This window comes from Gekko japonicus, unplaced genomic scaffold, assembly GCF_001447785.1.
Source record: "Gekko japonicus isolate JY-2015 unplaced genomic scaffold, Gekko_japonicus_V1.1 scaffold1733, whole genome shotgun sequence".
In the NCBI taxonomy this organism is placed as follows: domain Eukaryota; kingdom Metazoa; phylum Chordata; class Lepidosauria; order Squamata; family Gekkonidae; genus Gekko; species Gekko japonicus.
In genome coordinates this window covers 296,996-318,218 of record NW_015161452.1, presented here as the reverse complement: position 1 = coordinate 318,218, position 21,223 = coordinate 296,996, and the positions used below count along the sequence as shown (strand labels likewise).

At 40.7% G+C, this 21,223-nt stretch overlaps 1 protein-coding gene across 1 annotated transcript in view; it reads right to left on the bottom strand.

The window, feature by feature from the left end:
- The window catches only part of CNTNAP4 (contactin associated protein-like 4), a gene marked incomplete at its 3' end in the record, with an annotated part of 332,294 nt that overhangs the window by 75,975 nt on the left and 235,096 nt on the right, over window positions 1-21,223 (bottom strand). The window contains exons 8-12 of the mRNA XM_015429079.1: window positions 19,199-19,460; window positions 15,629-15,778; window positions 10,663-10,834; window positions 8,277-8,383; window positions 4,307-4,426 (exon numbers count right to left, since the gene is read on the bottom strand). Of these exons, the coding sequence (XP_015284565.1) occupies window positions 4,307-4,426; window positions 8,277-8,383; window positions 10,663-10,834; window positions 15,629-15,778; window positions 19,199-19,460 (811 nt within the window). The remainder of the gene's footprint in view (window positions 1-4,306; window positions 4,427-8,276; window positions 8,384-10,662; window positions 10,835-15,628; window positions 15,779-19,198; window positions 19,461-21,223) is intronic.

Below are 21,223 nucleotides of genomic sequence, written 5' to 3'. Positions count from 1 at the left end.
CTAGAAAATTCAGAGGTAGTGCAGAACAGTCAACAGAACGAGAAACCAGAACCAAAGAGAAGGGCAAATGAAGGCAAAGTATAGCTGAAGAAAAAGTAGGGTTGCCATCTCTGGTTTGTGAAATTCCTAGGGATTTAGGGTTGATGCCTAGACTGATTTCACACAAGAGCTGTGCCACGGTTGCGCCTCCCTTTGCCCCACTTCTATTAGTCAATTTCACACTCAAAGCCGCCCGGCTGCATTTTGACCCGCGGCTTCGCCCGATTTTCCCCACGGTTCAGCTGCACGGCTTCGAGTGGGAAATTGACCAATAGGGGTGGGGCAAAGGGAGGCGCGACCATGGCGCAGCTCTTGTGTGAAATCAGTCCTACTGAACATGGATTTGGGGAAGGGAAGTGAGCTCAGCAGGGAGGCAGTACCATAGACTCCACCCTACAGGGCTGTCATTTCCTTCAGGAGAACTGATACCTATAGTCTGAGGATCAGTTATAATTCCAGAACTCTAGGTCCACCTGGAGGTTGGAAACCCTAGGAAAAGGGCAGAGAGATCAGCAAACTGAGTCAAGAAGTAGATAACACTACAGTTCTGAAAAATAAAAGCACTTCAGGAGACGCTACAGGAAGAGAGTGAAGGAGCTAAAGAAAACTAAAAAGGTTGGAAAAAATGGCTATAGCATGGCTAAAAGAAGTGGGGTAAAGCAGACAGTGAGCTCAGAAAACAGACAAAGGGATACAAGGAAACAATGTGCATAGATATACAAAGGTAAAAAAGGAGACCCTATCACAAAGTAGGAAAGGAGTGAATTCCTAGGGACAAGAACACCCTGACTATTGTCAGAAAAGAAGTAGAAAGACAGGTAGGTTTGGTGGTCTAGTTTATGTACAACAGAAAGATAGAGGTGCTAAATACAGATTATAGATAATTTAAATTATTCACAGCAGAAGAATTCTATGATCTATAGCTTTTACTGTTATTGCAGCACTGTGAAAGGGTAACTGTGATGGACAGGAGGCTGTCCTGCACCTGGAGGGAAAAACAGCCATTCAGCTGAGCCTATGGGAGTGCTGCTCCATCATCCAATCACTTTTCAGAAGGAGGATGGAATGTTGGAGGGAAGCATAGGAGGAGAGAGTTCAGGTCTGTCTCAGGGGCGAGAGCAGTGACAGCTCAGGTCTGGCTCAGGAAAAGAACAGGCAGTTTGAAGGGTAGCTCTTCCGGCTATTGTTGCAGAGTGAGAGAGAACAGAGTACCTGATTGTTAGGCCTGTCTCTGGTAATGAGCAGACCTTGTACCATTTAGTCTGATTCTTAGGAAAGAGCAGGCTGGTGTGGGTGAAATCCTGTATATGTGTGTGAGGATCCAACTTAGTGGCTAGTCAGTAAAAGCCTATTTGTACCTGTAAGCTGTAAAAGAGAATTCAAATCACACTCAGAAGGCATAACAAACTTAAATTTATGTGCCCATTTAGATTTCTCCTTTGGAGACCTGTGATGCTGTTTTGTTCTTTGAGACCAACCTGTAAATATCTTCTTTGTTATTTATATACAACTGCTGTCTCAGTGATCTCCCTGTTCTACTTGCTCACCACAAAGCTTACTTCATGGCAGTGAACCCAAAGCATTTACACTTGCCACCTGTAGAACATCTGTTAACTGAGGGGAATGTGTATAGTTTAAAACAAACCTGGTTCTCCAAAATCATAAAAAGGCCATGTGGGTTCTCTCAGTAGCTAGTAAAGGCCTGTCACAGTAAGCCTACAAAGGTCAAGATGAATTACTGGGGATTAAATTTCATTTAATTAATTGGAATTCGTTGGTTTCAGGCTAGAAATTTAAACAAATTTGGCTGGATCATTCCTAGGGTGTTTAAAGTTAGACTGTACATTATTCAGAATTAATCATTATTCATTTACTTTTCTGTATATCCAGGAAAATCCACAATACCATTTTGGTACTTCAGTTAAGATATAGCTAGCAATTGTAATTATCAAATGTAAACATGGTCAAATTCCATCATGTGACTGCTTCTTTAAGAAATGTGCTTTCTTAATTATGATATTGACTTTGACATTACTTTGCAGGACCTTAATGAAGAGAATTAAACGCTTTACAAATGAAAAACATTGTGAATAGGAAAGCTGCTGCAGACCCTTTCTTTGGTACTCATCATTGGGTTAGCCGTTTTCCTTGAATATTATCCAAAAAACACAGGGAAAGAATGGCTAGATTTTAGTCCAGTAGCAACTTAGAGACCAACCAGGTTTTTTTTTTTGGGGGGGGTAAGCTTTTGAGAATCAAAGCTCTCTGTCACTGTCTGCAGTCACACACACTAAATAATCCACTTTCAATGCACTTTCCAACTGGATTATGCCAGTTCACACAGTAAAAACCAGTTGGAAAGTGCACTGAAAGTGGATTATTTAGTATGCATGACCACAGCCACATATGAGAAACTATTTTCAGGTAAAGAATAGGAAATTGTTAATTTCTCCCCCATTTTTTAACAAATCAACACATTTGAGACATTACAACAGTAAAATATTTATATTTTAGTTCCACATTGGGCCACTGTAAATATTCCTATTTTATATTTGCTTATCTTTTCATAATTTAATTTATGTGGTTTATATAGTAACACATTTCTGCAACAGAATCAAGTAAAATAATACATCAGTATGATGCTTCCCCATGTGTATGCAGTGGTTATATACAGAGAGACAGCTGGGAAGCAACCAGATTCTTGTTTCTCCCCTTTGACCACATGTAGAAGAAGAAGAAGAGAAGAAGAGATTGGATTTATACCCCGCCCTTCACTTGGAGTCTCAGAGCGGCTTACAAACTCCTTTCCCTTCCCCTCCCCACAACAGACACCCTGTGAGGTGGGTGGGGCTGAGAGAAGTCTGACACAAACTGCTCTTTTTCAAGGACAGCTGTGCCAGAGCTTGCAACTGACCCAAGGTCACATCAGCAGGTGCAAGTGGAGGAGTGGGGAATCAAACCCGGTTCTCCCAGATTAGAGTCCAGACACTTAACCACTACAACAAACTACAGGAAGCATGCCTCAAAAGTCAAAGGAACAGATGGTCTGTGTGCATCTTCTCTATCAGTGTCCAGCCCTCTGCTTCCAGTCCATCAGGTTATAGGAGCTCCTTCAAATTACACAAGCTTCCACATGTGCCAAGGGGGAACAGGAAGAATAGGGCAATAATTTTATTTGGATTCTATTGTATGTAGTTGCTGTGCTTGTGCTGGGTAGGAATATAGGTAAGTTCTTTACAGGGCAACTATGGCCTGAAATTAATACATATTTATTGAAATCTTGTACATCGCCCTGTGCCCTTTGGGGGAGGGCAGTCTACAAGTCAAATAAATAAATATTACATGAAAATAGATTGCAGGAAAATGTGTGTGCAAATGATGCATTGATCACCTTTTCATTACACATGTTGCAGCTGTTTATCTGCAGCAGTTAAAATCTAAACAAAGCTCTACAGAAAGGCACTAAACAACACACCATACAAGCAAAATACTGAAATTTTGCACAGAATAATCCTGGAATAAAAGCACAAATAGCTTGCTGAATTTATTCACAATGAAATATTCCAATATAAAGGCACAACCATCCAGACAGATAGAAATAAGACTCATTAAATGTCAGTGGCATGCAGCCTGATGCCAATCTTAGCCAGGTCTACCCTGAAGTAAAACCTGTTTTGTTGAATGACACTAACTTGCCAGCCTACATAGGACTGCTGCCATATGCATGTGTTTAACTTTCCAAAGAACTTAAAACATGCTTAATTCTGACTAGATGAAACTACAGTCTCAAAAGAAGCAGTCCCAATTTTAAAATGCAATTGTAAAAAAAATGGGGGAAAATCCTCTGTAAATAACTTAAGAAAAACAGAATGGGAAAAAGTATCATTAACTTCACAACTGAAGGTCTAAATGGATTAAAACATTTCATTATTAGCTCATAATAAAATGAAACTCAGCTTTAAGTTCCTTGCATAGTTGTAGAGAAATTTTTAAAATGTGCAGAATATGAAAACAAAGCACACATAACCCATTTATGCACAAAAGGAACACCATCATAGCTTCACTGTCTGAGTATTACTGTTATTGCAGTTTTCCTTTCTAATTCATTCCCTTTACTCTGAGCGAAGAAGTCACCTTCATCTGCTTGTACTTTAAATTGACGAGCTCCAGAACAGGTACATTTCCTACTTGATAGATTGTGTTTCAATATAATATAATGAGCATGCATGCAGACAGAACCAGGAGTTAAGGGAGTTTATCACCTTACCTGTCATATTGCAGTATACAAGAAATGGCCCCAAGGGGCCACTCCCATCTGAATCGATGTAGTAAAAGCCTGAAGTGTTCCCTCTGTGCTTATAGGCTTCACAAGATTGCTCATAAATGGCTGTAAAAGAACATCTTCCATCACAAGCATAATGGCATCATTTTGCATTTTATTTGGGGCATGAACAATAGGAGGGTTAAAATATACAACACATTCATTCAAAGCTCAGGGAAACAAAAGAAAATTGCACAATAAAACGGCACTCCTCCTAGTATAAGTAAACAGCATTTACTTCTGTCACAAGAAAATGACTGAGTGGGTGTCTATCTTTGTTTCTATAATGATGGAGTTCATGGCTATATTATGCAATCATGCCCCGTCAAAGATAGTAATATTAAGAAACTTGTTTTATCACAGAATTGTGGATAACGGGGACTCTAACCATTTCAATTGGTCTTGATCTTAAGATTGGTTGACACAATATCCATTTTTTCCCATTTCTATATCCTACCACTGCACATTGGACAAGTAGGACAGTGCTATAAAGGTAAAGTGTGCAACTGAGTTGCAACTGACTCATGGCAACCTCATGAACTTCATGGGGTTTTAAAGGCAAGAGATAACAAGAAGTGGTTTGTCATTGCCTTCCTCTGACGACAAAGAAGAGATTGGATTTATACCCTGCCCTTCACTCGGAGTCTCAGAATGCCTTACAATATCCTTCCCTTCCTCTCCCCACAACAGACACCTTGTGACGTATGTGGGGCTGAAAGAACTGCTTTTAAGAGAACAGCTCTGAGAGAACTTGTGACTGACCCAAGGGCACCTAGCAGCTGCATGTGGAGGAGCGGGGAATCAAAGCCAGTTCACCAGATTAGAGTCCACTGCTCTTAACCACTACACCAAACTGGCTCTGGTAGTATCCCATCCAAATACTAACCATGGCCAGGCCTTCTTAGCCTCCAAGCTCTGAGGTTATTCAGGCTGATCAAGACAGAGCTATGCAAAGCTTTTAAAATCCATTTGTCTCAGCTTCTTTACCAGGGCAAGCAAGCATCCATTCCACGTGCTCATCTGGTTAATGCATTCCAATGTCTGGCCATGGCTGAGTTTCAAGAAATAAAGTTTAAAATGAATCCTCAACTCAGAAGATCTGAGAAACACTGGGCTACTGTATTTGGCAGTACAAACATATACTTGTGTTAAGAAATAGTGGCATTCCAATATCTAATATAATGTTGCACATGAAACTTATCATCATATTCAGAAAACGAAAATCCTTCTAAGGAACAACTCGGCTGTGTAAGTGCTTCAGCAGAGTGTTGGCACAATAAGCACTGATGATTGCTATTTTGTTCCATAGGGGGCAGTGCTAGCTTCCAGCACCAGTTCAGAGAGATGATCTGTTCCTCTGAGCCAGTGCTGAGACCCTAGTGCCAATCTACTCATCTGCTTTACCTGTGCAGTGACACATTTGATCGAACTAACAATATGGAACTTATGGAAATGCTTCAAACTTAAAATGAAGTACACAGTACTTGACATTTTCTGCTCATTTTATTAGTTGATTAGAAGGATTTGTTTCTGTTTTCTGGGCAGCTGGAGAAACTAATTGTTAAATCTCTCATTTCAAATTAAATAAGTCCTAGCAATTCTGGCTTTTCACTCCAACATCTAGCTTCTATTGTGGCAGTCAAGCTGAAGAAGTTTGAAAAAGTCTTTGATAGAAACTTTGGGGAAAGGACTCCTTTAGCCACCCTTCAGTTACACAGCATAAAATCACTTAAAGTACAGCTGGGTAAAATTTCCATATCAAAAGTGCATCAACCTCCTAAAATTATCAGTTTCATTTCAGTAATCATGCTGTTCAAGATTACATTTTTGTTTTTTAAAGATGCTGTATGCTTTAAATGTTTATACTTCGCCTTTTTTAAAAAAAACAAAAACCTTGAATGTACAGTGTCAAATGGAAACTTTCCCCCAAAATAAATGAAAAATGTTTCCAAAAGGAGGAAACGGGGGGAAGGAGGAAAACACAAAACAATGGTCAAGAAGACCCCCCCACACACACACACTTTCTTGAAATGCTTCATCCATAAGGACAATACGGAGGTTCTGAACATTGAAGGAAGCTATTGTCCCAGCTGCTGATCTATAGAAATATAATTTCTCATGATTTTCTTCTACTAGGTTATTATGCAATTAGTGCTTGTGATAAATATTGGTTCAGAGCAAAAGTGCTCTGCATGGAAAATTCAGCAAGGTTAGTAGTACAGAATTATGATACTGAGAGATGAGTCTGAACAGGGCACCATCTGATATAAATAATGATGGAGTTTCATGACATAGAAAGTAAAGCTCAGGATCAATGGCATTATTTACAGTACAGGATCTAAATTTCATCAGAGCCTATATTTCTTCAAGATAGATGGGCATTCACTATTTGATCTCATTATTCTAAGATGGAATACAAGAATTAGATTGTTTCATCAGATCAAAGGCCAGTCTTGACTGGTAGGCAACAGCTGCTCCAGGAGCCTCACATCTACTGCCAGCCACTGGCACCCATCCTGTAATCGAAGATATCGTCCTTCTGACCATGTTTTACTGTTGGCTGTTATCGCTATCAGCTACTGCAGAGCTAGCTATCATGAATGCAGTCATTTTTATAAAGCTTTCTAGGATATTGGCTTCAGCAACATCTGAGACAATAAATTTTATTTCTATATATCCATATACCACAAAGTAGTTCATGTTTCCAAGTAGGTCTGAACCCTGCCAGCAGCCTAGCAGCAACATCCACATATGTCAGAAAGTACATTTTCCATGCTGTGGACACCAACACAATATCCAGGCCTCACATGAAGGACTATGGGGCCACATTTGAGGCCTCTTTGTTTTTGGTAAGCTTGGAAGGAGAACCTGCCATGGAGATTGGCAAAATGAATCCATTTAGAATAAGCCTGAACTCTAGAAGAGGTTTGGGTTCAAATGCATTGCTAAACTTGGTTGAAAAAGATGATGGTCCCACAAATCTGATATTTCTTTACACCCCACCTTTCCCCCCAATGGGGACCCGAAGTTACTTACACACACTCTACTCACATTGAACCTGGTTTTCCCAGAGCCTAGTCCTACATTCTAACCACCACACCACACTGGCTCTCAGTGAACCTTCTCTTAACTTTGCCCCATAAGTTTTTTTCTTCTTCCAGAATTCAGTAAGTGATTGGATGATTTCAGGTTGTAGTCTTTCTTTCCATGAATTACCTTCGAACAATTTATGATTTGTAAACCTGTCTCACATTTCCCCCTTTAGTTATAAAGCCAGTTTCCCCCCTAAACTACTTCTTAATTCTTTCTTCATAAGGAGGATGATCTACTCCCTAAGTAGGTACACTACAGAATGTTTTATTTCAGACCCTTTATATGTTTAATTGTCCTTTGTTGCAGCACACTGCAAAACCCCAAAGATTTCTTCACAGAAGGATTTCAGACAAATTTAGCTCTTGTCAGCACTGCAGGGGAAGACATGAGGCAGAAATATATTGTGCCACAAATAATTCTCAGTAAACATAGCATTTAAACATTCATAATCCTCAGTAGCCTCTCCAAATGCCTCAGTGAAATAACTGCAATCAATAAGACTTATCGATTTGAAACTGGAGGCAGAATTACATCTATACCCCAATTAAGACATTTCTATATGCACACAGTGACTCCAGTTTATAGGATGCAGCTCCCCCAACTGTATGCGCCTGTCTCATCTGCCTCAGTGGACAGGTAGCTCCACATGCGCCTCTAATGAAGTGCATATATGGGAATGAGCACAAGATTCGGAATAGGGCCAATCTCCTTCATTTCATGCTAGAGTTCAAAGTGCATTCCAACCAAACAACAAAATCATAGCCAAATCTCCTGTCTCTAAAATAACAGTTTTAAAAGACGTAAGAAAGTTTCTAGGACTTACAGGAATGACATGTAGCCCCTGTATAACCTGTGTTTGCACAGTTGCAATAGAAACTATTCCAGGACTGTGAACATTCACCACCATGTTCACAGTAATTGGGCAGACATCTATATGGATAAAAGGAAACACATTAATATATTGATGAAATATTAGCTGTACTTGCAAGTATAGGCACCTGTGATACAGTAAACCAATGGGTAAAAGAAAAGGTAACTAGGAAACTAAAAAGGACATACTGGGTAACAGCTGTGGTATATGAGTCACTAGATTTTATTTCACACACATGGCTGGGGATGGAGGTGGCTACAAAGTAAGTTGCAGCCAGGGCCAGCTTTACCATGAGACCAACAGAGGTAGTCACTTCAGACAATGGATAGAGGGTGGCACCTGTTCCATCTTGCCTCCTACTCACTCATTGACAGCTGTCATCTCTTCTCTACTTTGTAACCAGAGCAGCTAATCCTTACTCTCTGTTTCTTCTTTAAAAGCAGCACAGCAAGCTCTTTGTGTCCTGTGCTGTATCCCAAATTCTAGTAAGTAACCTCTGGCAAGAGTTCAGCCATAATGTAGCTTACCTAGGCAACTAGTCATCTGCTAGGTTGCCAGGGCAATAAGAATAAAGGCCAAATCCTTGCAAGAAGTAGGGCTGTCAGAAGAGTTTGGAAAGCCCTATCTGGTATGTGCAGCTTGCTGTGCTGTTTTTTTAAAAAAAAAGAGGATTGGGGGATGAAGAGACAAGGAGGATTAATTGTTCCAGGGCAGACGAAGTTGTGGCTGCAGAACAAGGTGGTCTGCCATAAAAGTTTGTCATGTGAGCTATTCTCTCAAATATCTTAACAAGCAACATCTACTGTTGTGGATCTCTGATTCCATAGACAGAACACAAAAATGTTCCTGCAGTTCTTTCTGTGCAGCCCCTTCATACGCCCAGAAAGATTATTCCTAGGGTTGTGAGAGCTGCATAAAAGAATAGTCACAGAAGGTGAGGGACTGATTTTTCTGGGGGATGGAAGCTACTGCAATGATGGAAGGAACATCTTCCTCAAACACCACCCTCACCAGGCTCCACCCCTCAAATCTCCAGGAATTTCCCAACCCTATTTCCTTCCCAGCCAACCATCACCCTGCCATAATCTGCCCCTCTGACTTCAGCTTTCGATCTCCCCCTCCCTCCCTCCTGAAGAGCAGTTGTAATTCTGAGTGATCTCCAGCCCTCACCTGGAGATTGGCAACAATGATTCCACAGGAGGAAAAGTATAGTTTTTCTCTGCAATGGGGACCAAAGCAGTTTACATCATTTTCCACTCTGCCTTTTGGTCTGCACAACAACCCTGTTAGGTAGGTTAGGCTGAAAGTCTAAAGTTTTGTTATCAAAACTGAACTCCAGACAACAGATCTCTCTCTCCTCCTGGAGAAAATAACTGCTTTGGAGGGTGGCCTCTATGGCATTCTGCTCAACTGAGGCCACTCCCAAAATTTCCCAACATGGAGCTGGCAACCCTAGTCAGGACTGGCCCCAATGAGTTTTCTCCCAAAGGCCAAAATAGGTGTGGACAGGGTCTCCCCCCCACCTTTTACTGGCAGAACCAAGCTTGGTTGCCTGCCAACAGGCACTGTGGGGAAAGTAGGGTTGCTAGCTCTGAGTAGGGAAATACCTGGACATTTGGGGGGTAGATCTTGTGGAAGGCAGTGTTTGGGGAGGGGAAGGACTCAGCAGGGTATAATGCCATAGGGTATACCCCTCCAAAGCATCCATTTTCTTCAGGGGAACTGATCTCTGTCATCTGGAGATCAATTGTAGTAGTGGGAGAGCTCCAGGTCCCACGTGGAGATTGGCAACCCTAGGGGAAAGTCAGCCTCACAACAGGAGGTTGAAGAGAATGGTTTGATGGCCGCTGGCCCACCTCAGTAACCAGCCAGCCATGGTAGAGCCAAGCAGGAGAGACAGCTGTTTTCACAGTTTATTCTGACAAGAAAGTGATCAAGCTGGCAGTGGGTGGTGGAGAGGAGTGGACCCAGAACCCAGCCAATGGCACGTGAGTACTCTTGAGTGGCGCTTGATGGGCCAATAGCTGATGGAGTGCACTGCCCAGCCAATGGGACAGCTGGAAATGGCCAATATGTAAGGGAATTATATATATAGGATTGTTTAGCAACAGAATGAAAACAGATCTGATATATGGCACATTAAACACATTAAATTTACAAACAGAGAAATTAAAAACAAAGACTGTAGTTTATGTAACCGAAACAAATTCCCCCAAAACACTTTGGTCTAGAACATAAACACTACTGAAAGCTCTCTGGGAAAAGACACTGTCACTCGGTATCAGCAAAAGCAGCATTAAAAATGCAATATTGGGGGTGGGGGGTTTAAAAATCTTACCTGTCTATAATGCCACACAAATCTATTTGTAGATCACTGAAATTTCCTACTGAATTTTGTTGAACTGAAATTAAATCTACTGCTTTGTTATCAATAGAAATTAGTTTCATACATCCAAGGAAACTACTGGATGGATTTTTACATTCCATGATGCTGTCATTAGCAGGGCATCCTAGAAATATAATAATTTTTAAATTAATATATTTTTTTTAAAAAAAGGATTAAACAAAGAAGTGTAATTCATATTTTGGCAAAATCAGGGCTATTACATGGTCATGCAACATTCACTGCTCCTGTTGGAAAGTGTTATTAGAGTAGTATCACCAGATGTCAGCCAGGAGATTGCAAGGACATTAATGGAATGGAAACAATGGGATGATAACAGGCAATCAGCTATTGTGAATTCTCTTGCTGTCTGAAGCAGTGTTGGCAAATTTGTGCATTAATAGTTGTTTGCTCCCGCTTGAGATCAGGGCCTTGCGGGACTTATTATCATTCCTCAGGGACTGTAAGATGGAGCTCTTCCACCAGGCTTTTGGTTGAGGCAGAGGGCGTCCAATGAAGTCGGCCTCCCTCACTGAAGTTTGTCCTCATTATTTGGCCCAGATTATGAAGTCCTCTGTATCCATCCACTCCAGCTGAAACTGTGTTTGTGGTTATACACAGTTGTTTTAAATTGTATTCCTTAATTGTTTTAAATATCGTTATATTTATTAATGTATGTTTTTTCCTATTTATGATGTGATCTGCTCTGAGCCCGCTCGCAGGGAGGGCGGAATCCAAATCCAAATAAATAAATAAAAATAGACCAGCAGTATAAAACATGTGCACACGTGCTAAGCATATCATAACCCAGAACACAGGTATGTTGAGAGAAAGGTGTGCCCAAGCCTTCCTTCCAGTGAGGAGCTGGCAAGGGTTTTTTGCAACTTTGTTTTAATAATATAAGTTTGGTTGCCCTTTTTCAACCCATGTAGCTTTTTAACAGAAGGAAGGAAAGGAAAAGAAAGAACACAGTTGGATAGATCCAGCAGTTTGTGGGTGCAAGGAACACATCTTTCCCATGTTCTGTCCCCAGGCAGTTTCCAACTCTGGGAGACTTAGTCCAGGTGGGACTGAAACTCTAGGAATAAAGTTTCCCAGGGACTAAAGGACTGGTGGGGGGGAAAGGGGGAACAGGGATATTCTGTGATTGACAGTGCATTCCACTGACAGTTTGCTGATCCAATCCAGTAATTTATTTCTAACAACTTCCCCCCCTAAAATCAATCATTATTTTATATAATCACTATTATTTCAGTCAGCTTGAACTATATGTAATAATAGGTTATGAAACGTAATAATTTATACTCTATTTTTCCCACTGGTATTTTTCTCACAGGGCAATATTGCATCAATACTAAAACATTTTGATTTGATCAAAATGTTCTGCCTCCTGGGTCATATTGGTCGAAGAACTGTCTTAGATTCTTCCATATGCCTCTGATTTTTTTAAAAATCAGTCTTATTATTCAGATAAAGAATAAATAATTGACACTATAATTAACAGAACTACTGGTAATAATAATAATAGCATATTTCTGATCAGTCTACTAAATTCTGATAGCAAAGTTAAATATGTGCTTCTATAAAATTTAAAAAATGGGTCTATTTGCTTTTTCATTTTTTCATTCATCTCCTTCCCTTTATACTTTTCAAAAACACAGTAAGTAATCTAACAAAATCTTCTCAAGAACACTGGCTTCAAAAAGTGTAAGAATTCCCCTACTAATACCATCTATTTCCACCCTCCATCGGACTGCAAATCCCACACCTTTTTAGTATTCTGCCTTCCAGTTTACAAGCAAAGAAATCAAACTACATAAAACCTTGTATTTTACAAGGCCAAACTTGGACCAATTTCTGGCGAAATAATAGGACAGATTATATTTTCTATCACATTGTAAAGCTGTTACACTTTGGGCTGAACCAGGCAGCACACTGCGAGTTCTGAGTTTACAGCTCCCAGTGTTTAAGCTCTCTCATCATGGCCTGAAGGGAGGAAAGGTTTCTCTTCTCTCTTCCCTCCTGCAGCATTTTTTGTATGAAAAATGGACCTAGGGAGACTAGTTTTGTCCTGTTACTTATGTTTTCCCCACAAGGGAATCAGCAGCTTCCTGGGTATGTTTCAGATCAGGAAAAAAAATGGCAACAAGGCCCAATGCCTTAGTCCCCCCGCATCATATTTCTCATATAAATCAGGCCTCTGCACACCTGGTAAACTTCATGTAAAACTGGGAATTCCATACACAGAACACCAGTTGTATTATCTGGGTAGACCCTTTGTGTATGGATTACTCTGTCCAAATTAGAGATACTCAAATGTCTGCCAGTTTGCTTGCGTCCTGTTTGCCAGTCACGAACAGGGACCTGATTTTTCAATGATCAGTTCAACAGATCATCAATTTCTTCACTATATTCCTCCCTAAACATACAGCACAATTGGCCTTTTGCACATATGTGTTCTAGGGGTTCAGATTTAGGGTTCCGGTATACTGAACCCCCAAAATATTGGTATTTCCTGATGTACCCAAATCCCAATACCAGTATGGTATTCAGATTCCATAAATATTTGTGATTGTCAAAAATATTTTTGCTCCATTATAGCCTATGGGGACCATTAAAGCCAATGCTTCACATAGGGTATAATGGAGAATTGATCCTGGGGTATCTGAGGCTCTTTGGGGACTGGGTTTTTTTTTGAGGCAGAGGCACCAAATTTGCAGCATAGCAGCTGCTGCCTCTCCTCACCCCCCCCCCCCCAAGTTTGCTGTGTTAGGGCCTTCCCGATACAAAGGGGAGTAGATTAGAAACCCACTCTAGGAGTAACTGAATCCTAATAAATTCATAGGATTTTTACACTGAAATACTGAAAAACTGCCATAGTGTAGTTCATATCTTGGAAGAATCATAAAAGCATGCATCCTCATGATTTTTACATGGTGTTACCCAAAACATGTTGGTAGATTGTGAAACACATTGACAGGCTTGGAATGGTGCCACTCGTGGAGAAAGGGATCCTGCTCCCCTCCCCCCAATTCTCTCATGTAAAAACTACACTGGGAGAGTTCTTTAATCAATTTCGCTGTTCCATGTGGAGTATCTGTGCACGTGGAACAGCAAAATTGGTGAAATAACTCCCTCCAGCATGAGTTTCACTTGAAAAAACTTCTGTGCCTCCCTAGCATGAATTTTGCTTGATAAAACTGCTGTGGCAGGAGCCCTTCCTTCACCCACAGCAGAATTCTGAGCCTGTTTGGACTCTCTCTTTTTAAAGATGCAGTTTTCCAGGACATCTGTGTGGCTGTTGGAAATATGAAAAAGCAAGTGTAACCAAGTGAAGAAATGTAACATGTGGTTGACTTCCAGAAGTGGTCTTATAATCTATCTTCCCAAACTGCTATGTTTGTGGAAGGCTGAAACACAGCCAAACCCTCTGATTTCTAACTTTGCAATGTTTTAATCTTCCCCTAGCACAGCGATGGGGTGTGTGAGGATTAGAAACCCATGCCTAGAGTGATTAGGTGCTAAGGGCCACTGATCAGTTCTGTGGGAAAAAACCATGCAAACCTGTTCAGCAAGAGTTTATGGTTGTTTGGTATGAACTGAACAGATTGAGTGATGGATTAATTGATCCACACCTTTGATTAGTTGATTAACACCTTTGAATATGCAACTGTCAAACATGTTCATGGCAGAATTCACAGTATCCCTAGTATCAATTGCTAGTCTGATCAACAGAGGCCGAGGTATGAGATAAGCAATTTGGTTTTCAGTGTTCCTGGCATTAAATTGGTGACCAAAGGATCTATTTCCTAATGTATGCTAAACAGCTTTTGTGATATCACACCCAATGTGCCACAAGATCAGAGCTTAGTCCAAGTTCTCATGTGACTTTGAGTGAAACAGGGAAACTAAGCACATATAAGCATATTCCCTTTAACTGAAGGGATTTAATCATATATGTTATACATGGAAGCATAAGTTCTGATACTAACCTATAGCCCCCTTTCTCAAACAACAACAAGTTGCAACAAACACAGCATAACACAGCTTAGTTACTCTTCAGGAATCAAAGGTATCATGATAAACTGGTGTTCAAAGTGATCATATCCAGATTCAGGATATTGTAGTGCTAAAAATAATATGGAAATCCACATTACACAACATTAGCAGAATGTGACATAGCAGAATGTGACATAGCCTTCAAGTAGCTTTAAATCTTCTTATCAAGCTAAAACAGATGAAACACAAATGAAATATATTATTTTTTCATTGCTGGTTTTGAATGCCCAAAGTGGAGCATACATATTTCCTGTCATAGGGGTTACTACGTACACTAAATGCAGAGACAGTATAGGAATCTTCTCATCAAAAAAGATACAGGGACTCATTTTTTTAACTTCTAAAAATAAATGGGGAAAACTGAAGTAAATCACATCTGAAATTAATGATATTTTCATGCATTGAAAATGGACATTCTGCCTCTCAGAGCAATGTGAAAGCAGCAATATCTTGGGAAAATAGAAAGTAACACTAAAACTTTGTGGATATTTTTGTATTGTTCTGAATATAATCCTTCTATTAAATTCAGTCAGGCCTCACATAAGCAACTACAGCTGAATCAGCCCTGGCATCCTATTTTAAATATGCTTAATGTAGCACTTGTTTTCATAAAATAAAATAAAGGGGAATGCTCCTTAAAGAGTCAGAGGGTGCAGTTAACATCCTATTAAAGTCAACAACAAATTTACCATTTAATTGTTCCAAGTTAATCTTAGAATTTCAGAATATACTAATAGCTTGCTTTTGAAATGAAGGTGAACTGAATGTCACTGATGTTCATATCAATCTTCTGTCACCAAGGAGCTTTACTGTTGCTTTGAAATTCAGATTTTAAGCAGCAAGAAACAAAAATACCACTAACCTCCAAAGTAGTAAGTGTCTCCTGAAAATATCTGTATAGTTACTGAAGCATGAGAGGAGGAGGCTGCATCATTGTCTATTATTAAGCTTACACGGTTTCTTTTAGCTGACAAAAGAACAGAATGCCACTGTCCATTATGTAATCCAGCACCTGGAAGAAAAAGAAAACATTTCAAGCAAACAGAATTGATTAAATAAAAATATCAGCAAAATATTCTGAAACCTTTCACTATTGAGAAAATTAGAGGAATTGCTAGAAATTTCATTCCAGCTGTTGTCAAATGCCACATTTTGGGGAGGGATATTTCTCTATTTTACAACAAAGAACAGGATACTCTGGAGGGGGGACTGCAAAGGTAATGTTTCCTTGCATGAGAAGTATCATCAATGTAACATTCTCAACATGGTCAAATCTGTGGATACTCAAATCCAGAGCCTGGAGCCATAAACAGACAATACCCTTGCTTCTACAAACCTGAAAGATGCCCCAGGTTTGCAGAAAAATCTGAAATTAAAAAGAGGGGGTTAACGCCTTCCCCCAAATGCCAATGTGGTTTAATGGCTAGAGTCTGAGACTAGAATCTGGGAAACTCAGCTTCAAATTACCACTCTGCCAAGAAAGCTCATTGGGTGACCTTGGGCCAATTATACAGTCTCAGTCTAACCAACCTCACTGTATTATTTTGAAGACAAAACGGGCAGGAAAATGATGTCAGGTATTTTCTGTCCCTCTTATGGAGAAAGGTGGGGTACAAATGAATTAAATAAATTATAAATGTTGCTGAAGATGGGGAGCAGGTAAAAGGTAGGTTAGTGGGTGGGAAAGAGAGAAGGAAGGAAGGAAAGTGAGTATATGAGGGCTGCCAGGAGGGAGAGAAAGAGGAATTAATGTGGCAAGGGGGGATACAGGAAAAATGAGGTGCTCCTCACAAGTCCTTGCAGGTTCCACATCACACAACTAAGACTGGACTGGCTGTTGGCACTGCACAAGTGGGTCTGCTCGGGCAGCTGGCACTGCACAACTAGGCCACAGTTTTCCTGGGAAGAGTCTGACAGGAAGGAGGGAAAGCTAAAGACTGGGGTGTATATAAAGGTAAGTTGGCTGGTGGGTAGGAAGAAGAGAGGGAAGCAGGGAAAGGCTATGGGGCTTTCAGGGAAGGGAAAGACAAAGTAGTGGGAGAGGGGAAAATGAGATGCCCCCTGCAAGTCCATGTGGGTTCCCCACTGGTAACTTATCTGTGAGCATAAGCTATAGCAAATATAAGGTCCAGCTGAGTGGAGCTTTGGATTTCTGCCCCAAGTGTCTGCTTTAAGGGCACTTTTGCTTGTTCAGCTCCACTCACACTAGAAAACATCCACCCCGAAGACAACTGACTGGAATCCATAATCAAAGTTAGCATATGTAAAGCAAGAAAAAAAATGGCCCAGACATGTAAAATGATCTACAGCATAGCAAGAATACAATATAATGATAAGGACAAAAATATGCCATGTATTCAAGGCTATACAGAAATATAAAGACTCATGACTGCTGAAACAAGTAATCCCAAACTGTTTTGGGTCCCATTGGGGAGAAAGGTAGGGCATAAATGAAGGAAATAAATAAACAGGTTTGCCATTTCCAATGACAGTGCCATTCAACAGATTAATAAATACACTTGAGTTGCTTTTGCTTGGTTCTAGTTACTTGACTCTACTAGATGCCTGTTTGTTTAGCTGTCAGTTCTTGATGATGAGCCTATGCCATTAAGTGTTGAATCTTCTTCAGCAACATACCAGAGGAAATTATAGATATTGAAATGTGACATCGTATTCCTATTGGAGGTTCACAACTTCAATTTTAAAAGTTTTAAAGCTTAATGAAGCACCTGGATAGCAAACAAGGTGATTCAACCTACTCATAATTATTATCTAGGTAGCTGATGACCAACTTGTAAGAGAGGATACATAGGAGAAATATACAGCCCCCCTCAGAATAGGAAATCTTGATTTATTGTACATTAATCAATCATGAATTTACATAGTACTTTCTGCCTTTGTACGTGAACAAAGAAAACTTTATAATGAAGTCTCTGAGCTATGTTCAAACTAATATGCTCTAATGTAATTATCACATATTGTATGTGTGAAAGCCAGGTCATAAGTCTTTGCCTGTAGGGGAACAAACCTGTCCAACCATCCATAATTTAATTATGCAGTCTCTAAATGCAGACTTGATTTGCTCCAATGAATGTAGCAACAACAAACAAGCATATGCAAAGAAAAGTTCACTAGTATGGTTTGGCTAGATAGCTTGCTAGTGAAGAAAGCAAAGCAGAAACCATACTGAAAGATTTAACGCTGTACAAAAGATACACTTAAATTTGCAACTACACTTGATGTTCATTTTACTCATATGCAATAAAATAAATTCTGCTTTAACATACCACTGATTTTTTTTGTTGAGAAGATTTTCTTGTTGGAGAATATTTTAGAGCTTTAGATTTGTGTTTGTAGCTTAAGTAGTTTGTCATGAAAGTGCGTCAGTAAGCCAGTTAGAAATGACAGCGCATTCTGCAAACCTGTTAAAGAGACACTAAACTAAGGTTGTGTCATTAACTTGTGTGTAATTGCGCTGTGATTTAAACTGCTCTGGAGGAAGTCAGATACATCACAGAAAACAGCACATCAGTGACACTCTTACCATGGAATTAACATTTTCAGATACTGAGCCCTGGGAAACCTCTTAATCATAAATTGGCACACTCGTTGCATTATTTATTTGAGTTTGTTAGCATGCATTGCAGTTGATCCTGTTGCTACTAAAATCAATGTCAAAGCTTCCATTCCAGGCTGAACCATTTATGCAAATCATCAACCTAACATCAGATTGCTGTTGGCAACCATTCAGTTATTTCAAATTTTATACTGTTGTTACTGTTCATTACTGGGACTTGTAAGGCATTTTAGATATGCAGACATGGAAAAACAGGACTGCAAGCATGCATTTTGTGGGTTACAGATGTTCTGAATAAGAAGACAAAACTAGAATCTAAATAGGACCTTATACAGGAGTCAGGAAATGTTGCTGACTTCTGTCCTTCAGAGTTTGCCTTGTGCATAACTACTACCATATTTACATATATTGTCTTGGGTATCCCTTGTCAGTCATATGAATGGCTTTGCAGAATATAACCCAAAGTGCATGCAGTGTAGCTTTCTACTTTTCCCTGTGGCCAACCAGAACTGCCTGAGAAACAATAAGGCTCTGGGCAGCACACTGAGCCTTGAACTGTGACGACGTTTATAGAACTTCACAACTTTGATCCTGGCTGGATTTCAAAATAATTAGCTAATCAGGAAGTTTCCCTGTGTTATGTACAGACATATATGGGAACATGTGAGGAAATACAATACATTCAGACAATGTTGCACTGCAATTTGAAAGAGGCCCTATCTGGAAAAGAACAAACGAAAGAAAGACACCAAAACAAACAGCTCTCCACATTGCTTTCATAAGCCTGCATTCAAACATGAATAAAAGCAATTCCACACAATTATTTTCATATAGAAATCATTTGCTTTCTATTACCTGCAGTGATGTCACTCTGTGCCTTTCCTGGTTTATAGATGCTGAGTTTAACCTTTCCATCACTAAGATACAAGAGGAGGCCACCAGTAGATTGGAAGAGTTTGCTTGAAAGCAAGAGCCCTTCATTGTTCCAAGTCCGAAAATGAAAACCAACTGAAATGTCATCTTGTCCTGATGTGCCAGGCAATGCAAGATAGCTATTGGAGTTCAAAAAGGTGACAGGAACAATTGGGGGCTCTGCACAAGAGAAGGATATATTGCCCTAAAAACAAAGGAAATGAGGAAAACATTAGATAAAAACAGAGAAAGAGAATTTTATCCATTCATATCAGCCTGCCTGTATGAGTAACTCGACAAGAATTAAGGATAATATTGGCTTGGTTTGGCTGTTTCAATCCATGAGACAGACAAGAACAGAAAAATAACAATATCCGATTACCAGACATTTTGAGAAATACCAGTCTAATGATCTGTTCTGCCTTAGCCGTAACAGCCAATGATTTTCTGAGTAAAATCAGGAGAAACATAAGGCTTGTTGACACTACTGAAGGCCCCAAGACAAGTGCCTTGGGACAACAAAAATGAAGATTTTTTTTTTACTAACTAGAATAAATGCAAGTTTAACTGTGAGCATAGTTCATTCTTTGCCATTCCAGCTATTGGGGGTGGCTCCTAGTTGAAGGCCTGGTGGAAGGCCCCGCTGATCTGCATGGGGTCCCAAAGGACCCTGATCTCTTCTGGGAGCTCATTCCAGCAGAGCGGAGCCGCCATTGAGAAAGCCCTGGCCCTGGTTATAGCTGCCTGGCATCCCTGAGACCGGAGAGGGTCAGTCGATTTTGGGACTCTGATCGCAGTGCTCTCTGGGGAACATGTGGGGAAAGGTGGTCCCTCAGGTATGTAGGTCCCTGACCATAAAGGGCTTTAAAGGTAAGAACCAGCACCTTGAAGCGAATTTGGCATGCTATCGGCAACCAGTGCAATGCTTTCGGTACAGGCTGAATGTGCTCCCGCATTGTGAGACCCATTAGAAACCTGGCATCAGCATTTTGCACTAGCTGCAGCTTCCGGATTTGAAACAAGGGCAGCCCCATGTAGAGAGCATTACAGTAGTCCAATCTTGAGGTGTCCATTGTGTGGATCACTGTTACCAAGTCATAGCATTCAAGGAAGGGAGCCGACTGCCTGATCAGCCAAAGATGGTAAAAGGCAGACTTGGCAGTGGCTGCTACCTGGGCCTCCATTGTTAAGGAGGCATCCAAGAGCACTCCCAAACTCATAACCTCCGGCACTGGCACCAACGGAGCCCCATCGAAAGTCGGGAGTGGGATCCCTACCTTTGGCCCACCCCAACTCAGGCACAGAACCTCCATCTTCGTTGGATTCAATTTCAGTTGGCTCAGCCTAAGCTATTCAGCCACGTCTTGTAATGCCCAGTCCAGATCCTTGGGCTTAGAGTCAGACTGGCTGCCCAATAACAGATGAATCAGAAAAAAAGGCATACTCATATAAGCATATTATGTAAACTGAAAGGTTTGTGTGCCAGTTGGGAAGCATGATGCCAAGATTTGCATCCATTTCCCAATGCCTACAGAACCTATGTATGGGTCCTTATCTAATATACCCGCAGAAGAGCATAACACTCTGGGGAGAAGAATCTCCTGATGATCCCTGGCCCGAAAGATACCCGCTGTCCTCAACCAGAGCCAGGGCTTATTTGTCCCTGGCAGCAGCCTGGTGGGACTCTCTGCCTAATGACATTCATGTCCTGCAGGACCAGGGCAGTTCTGCAGGGTCTGTAAGACAGAGATGTTCTGCCAGGCTTATGGTTGAGGACAGCAATGATTTTTTCAGTGAGCCTGGCCTCCCCCATCTTTCCTGTTCCATGGAGTAAGGACATAAACTGGTCCTTGAAGTGCCATCTACACTACCATTGCCAGTTTGGTGTAGTGGTTAAGTGCGCGGACTCTAATCTGGGAAAACCGGGTTTGATTCCCCACACCTCCACTTGCACCTGGCTGGGTGACC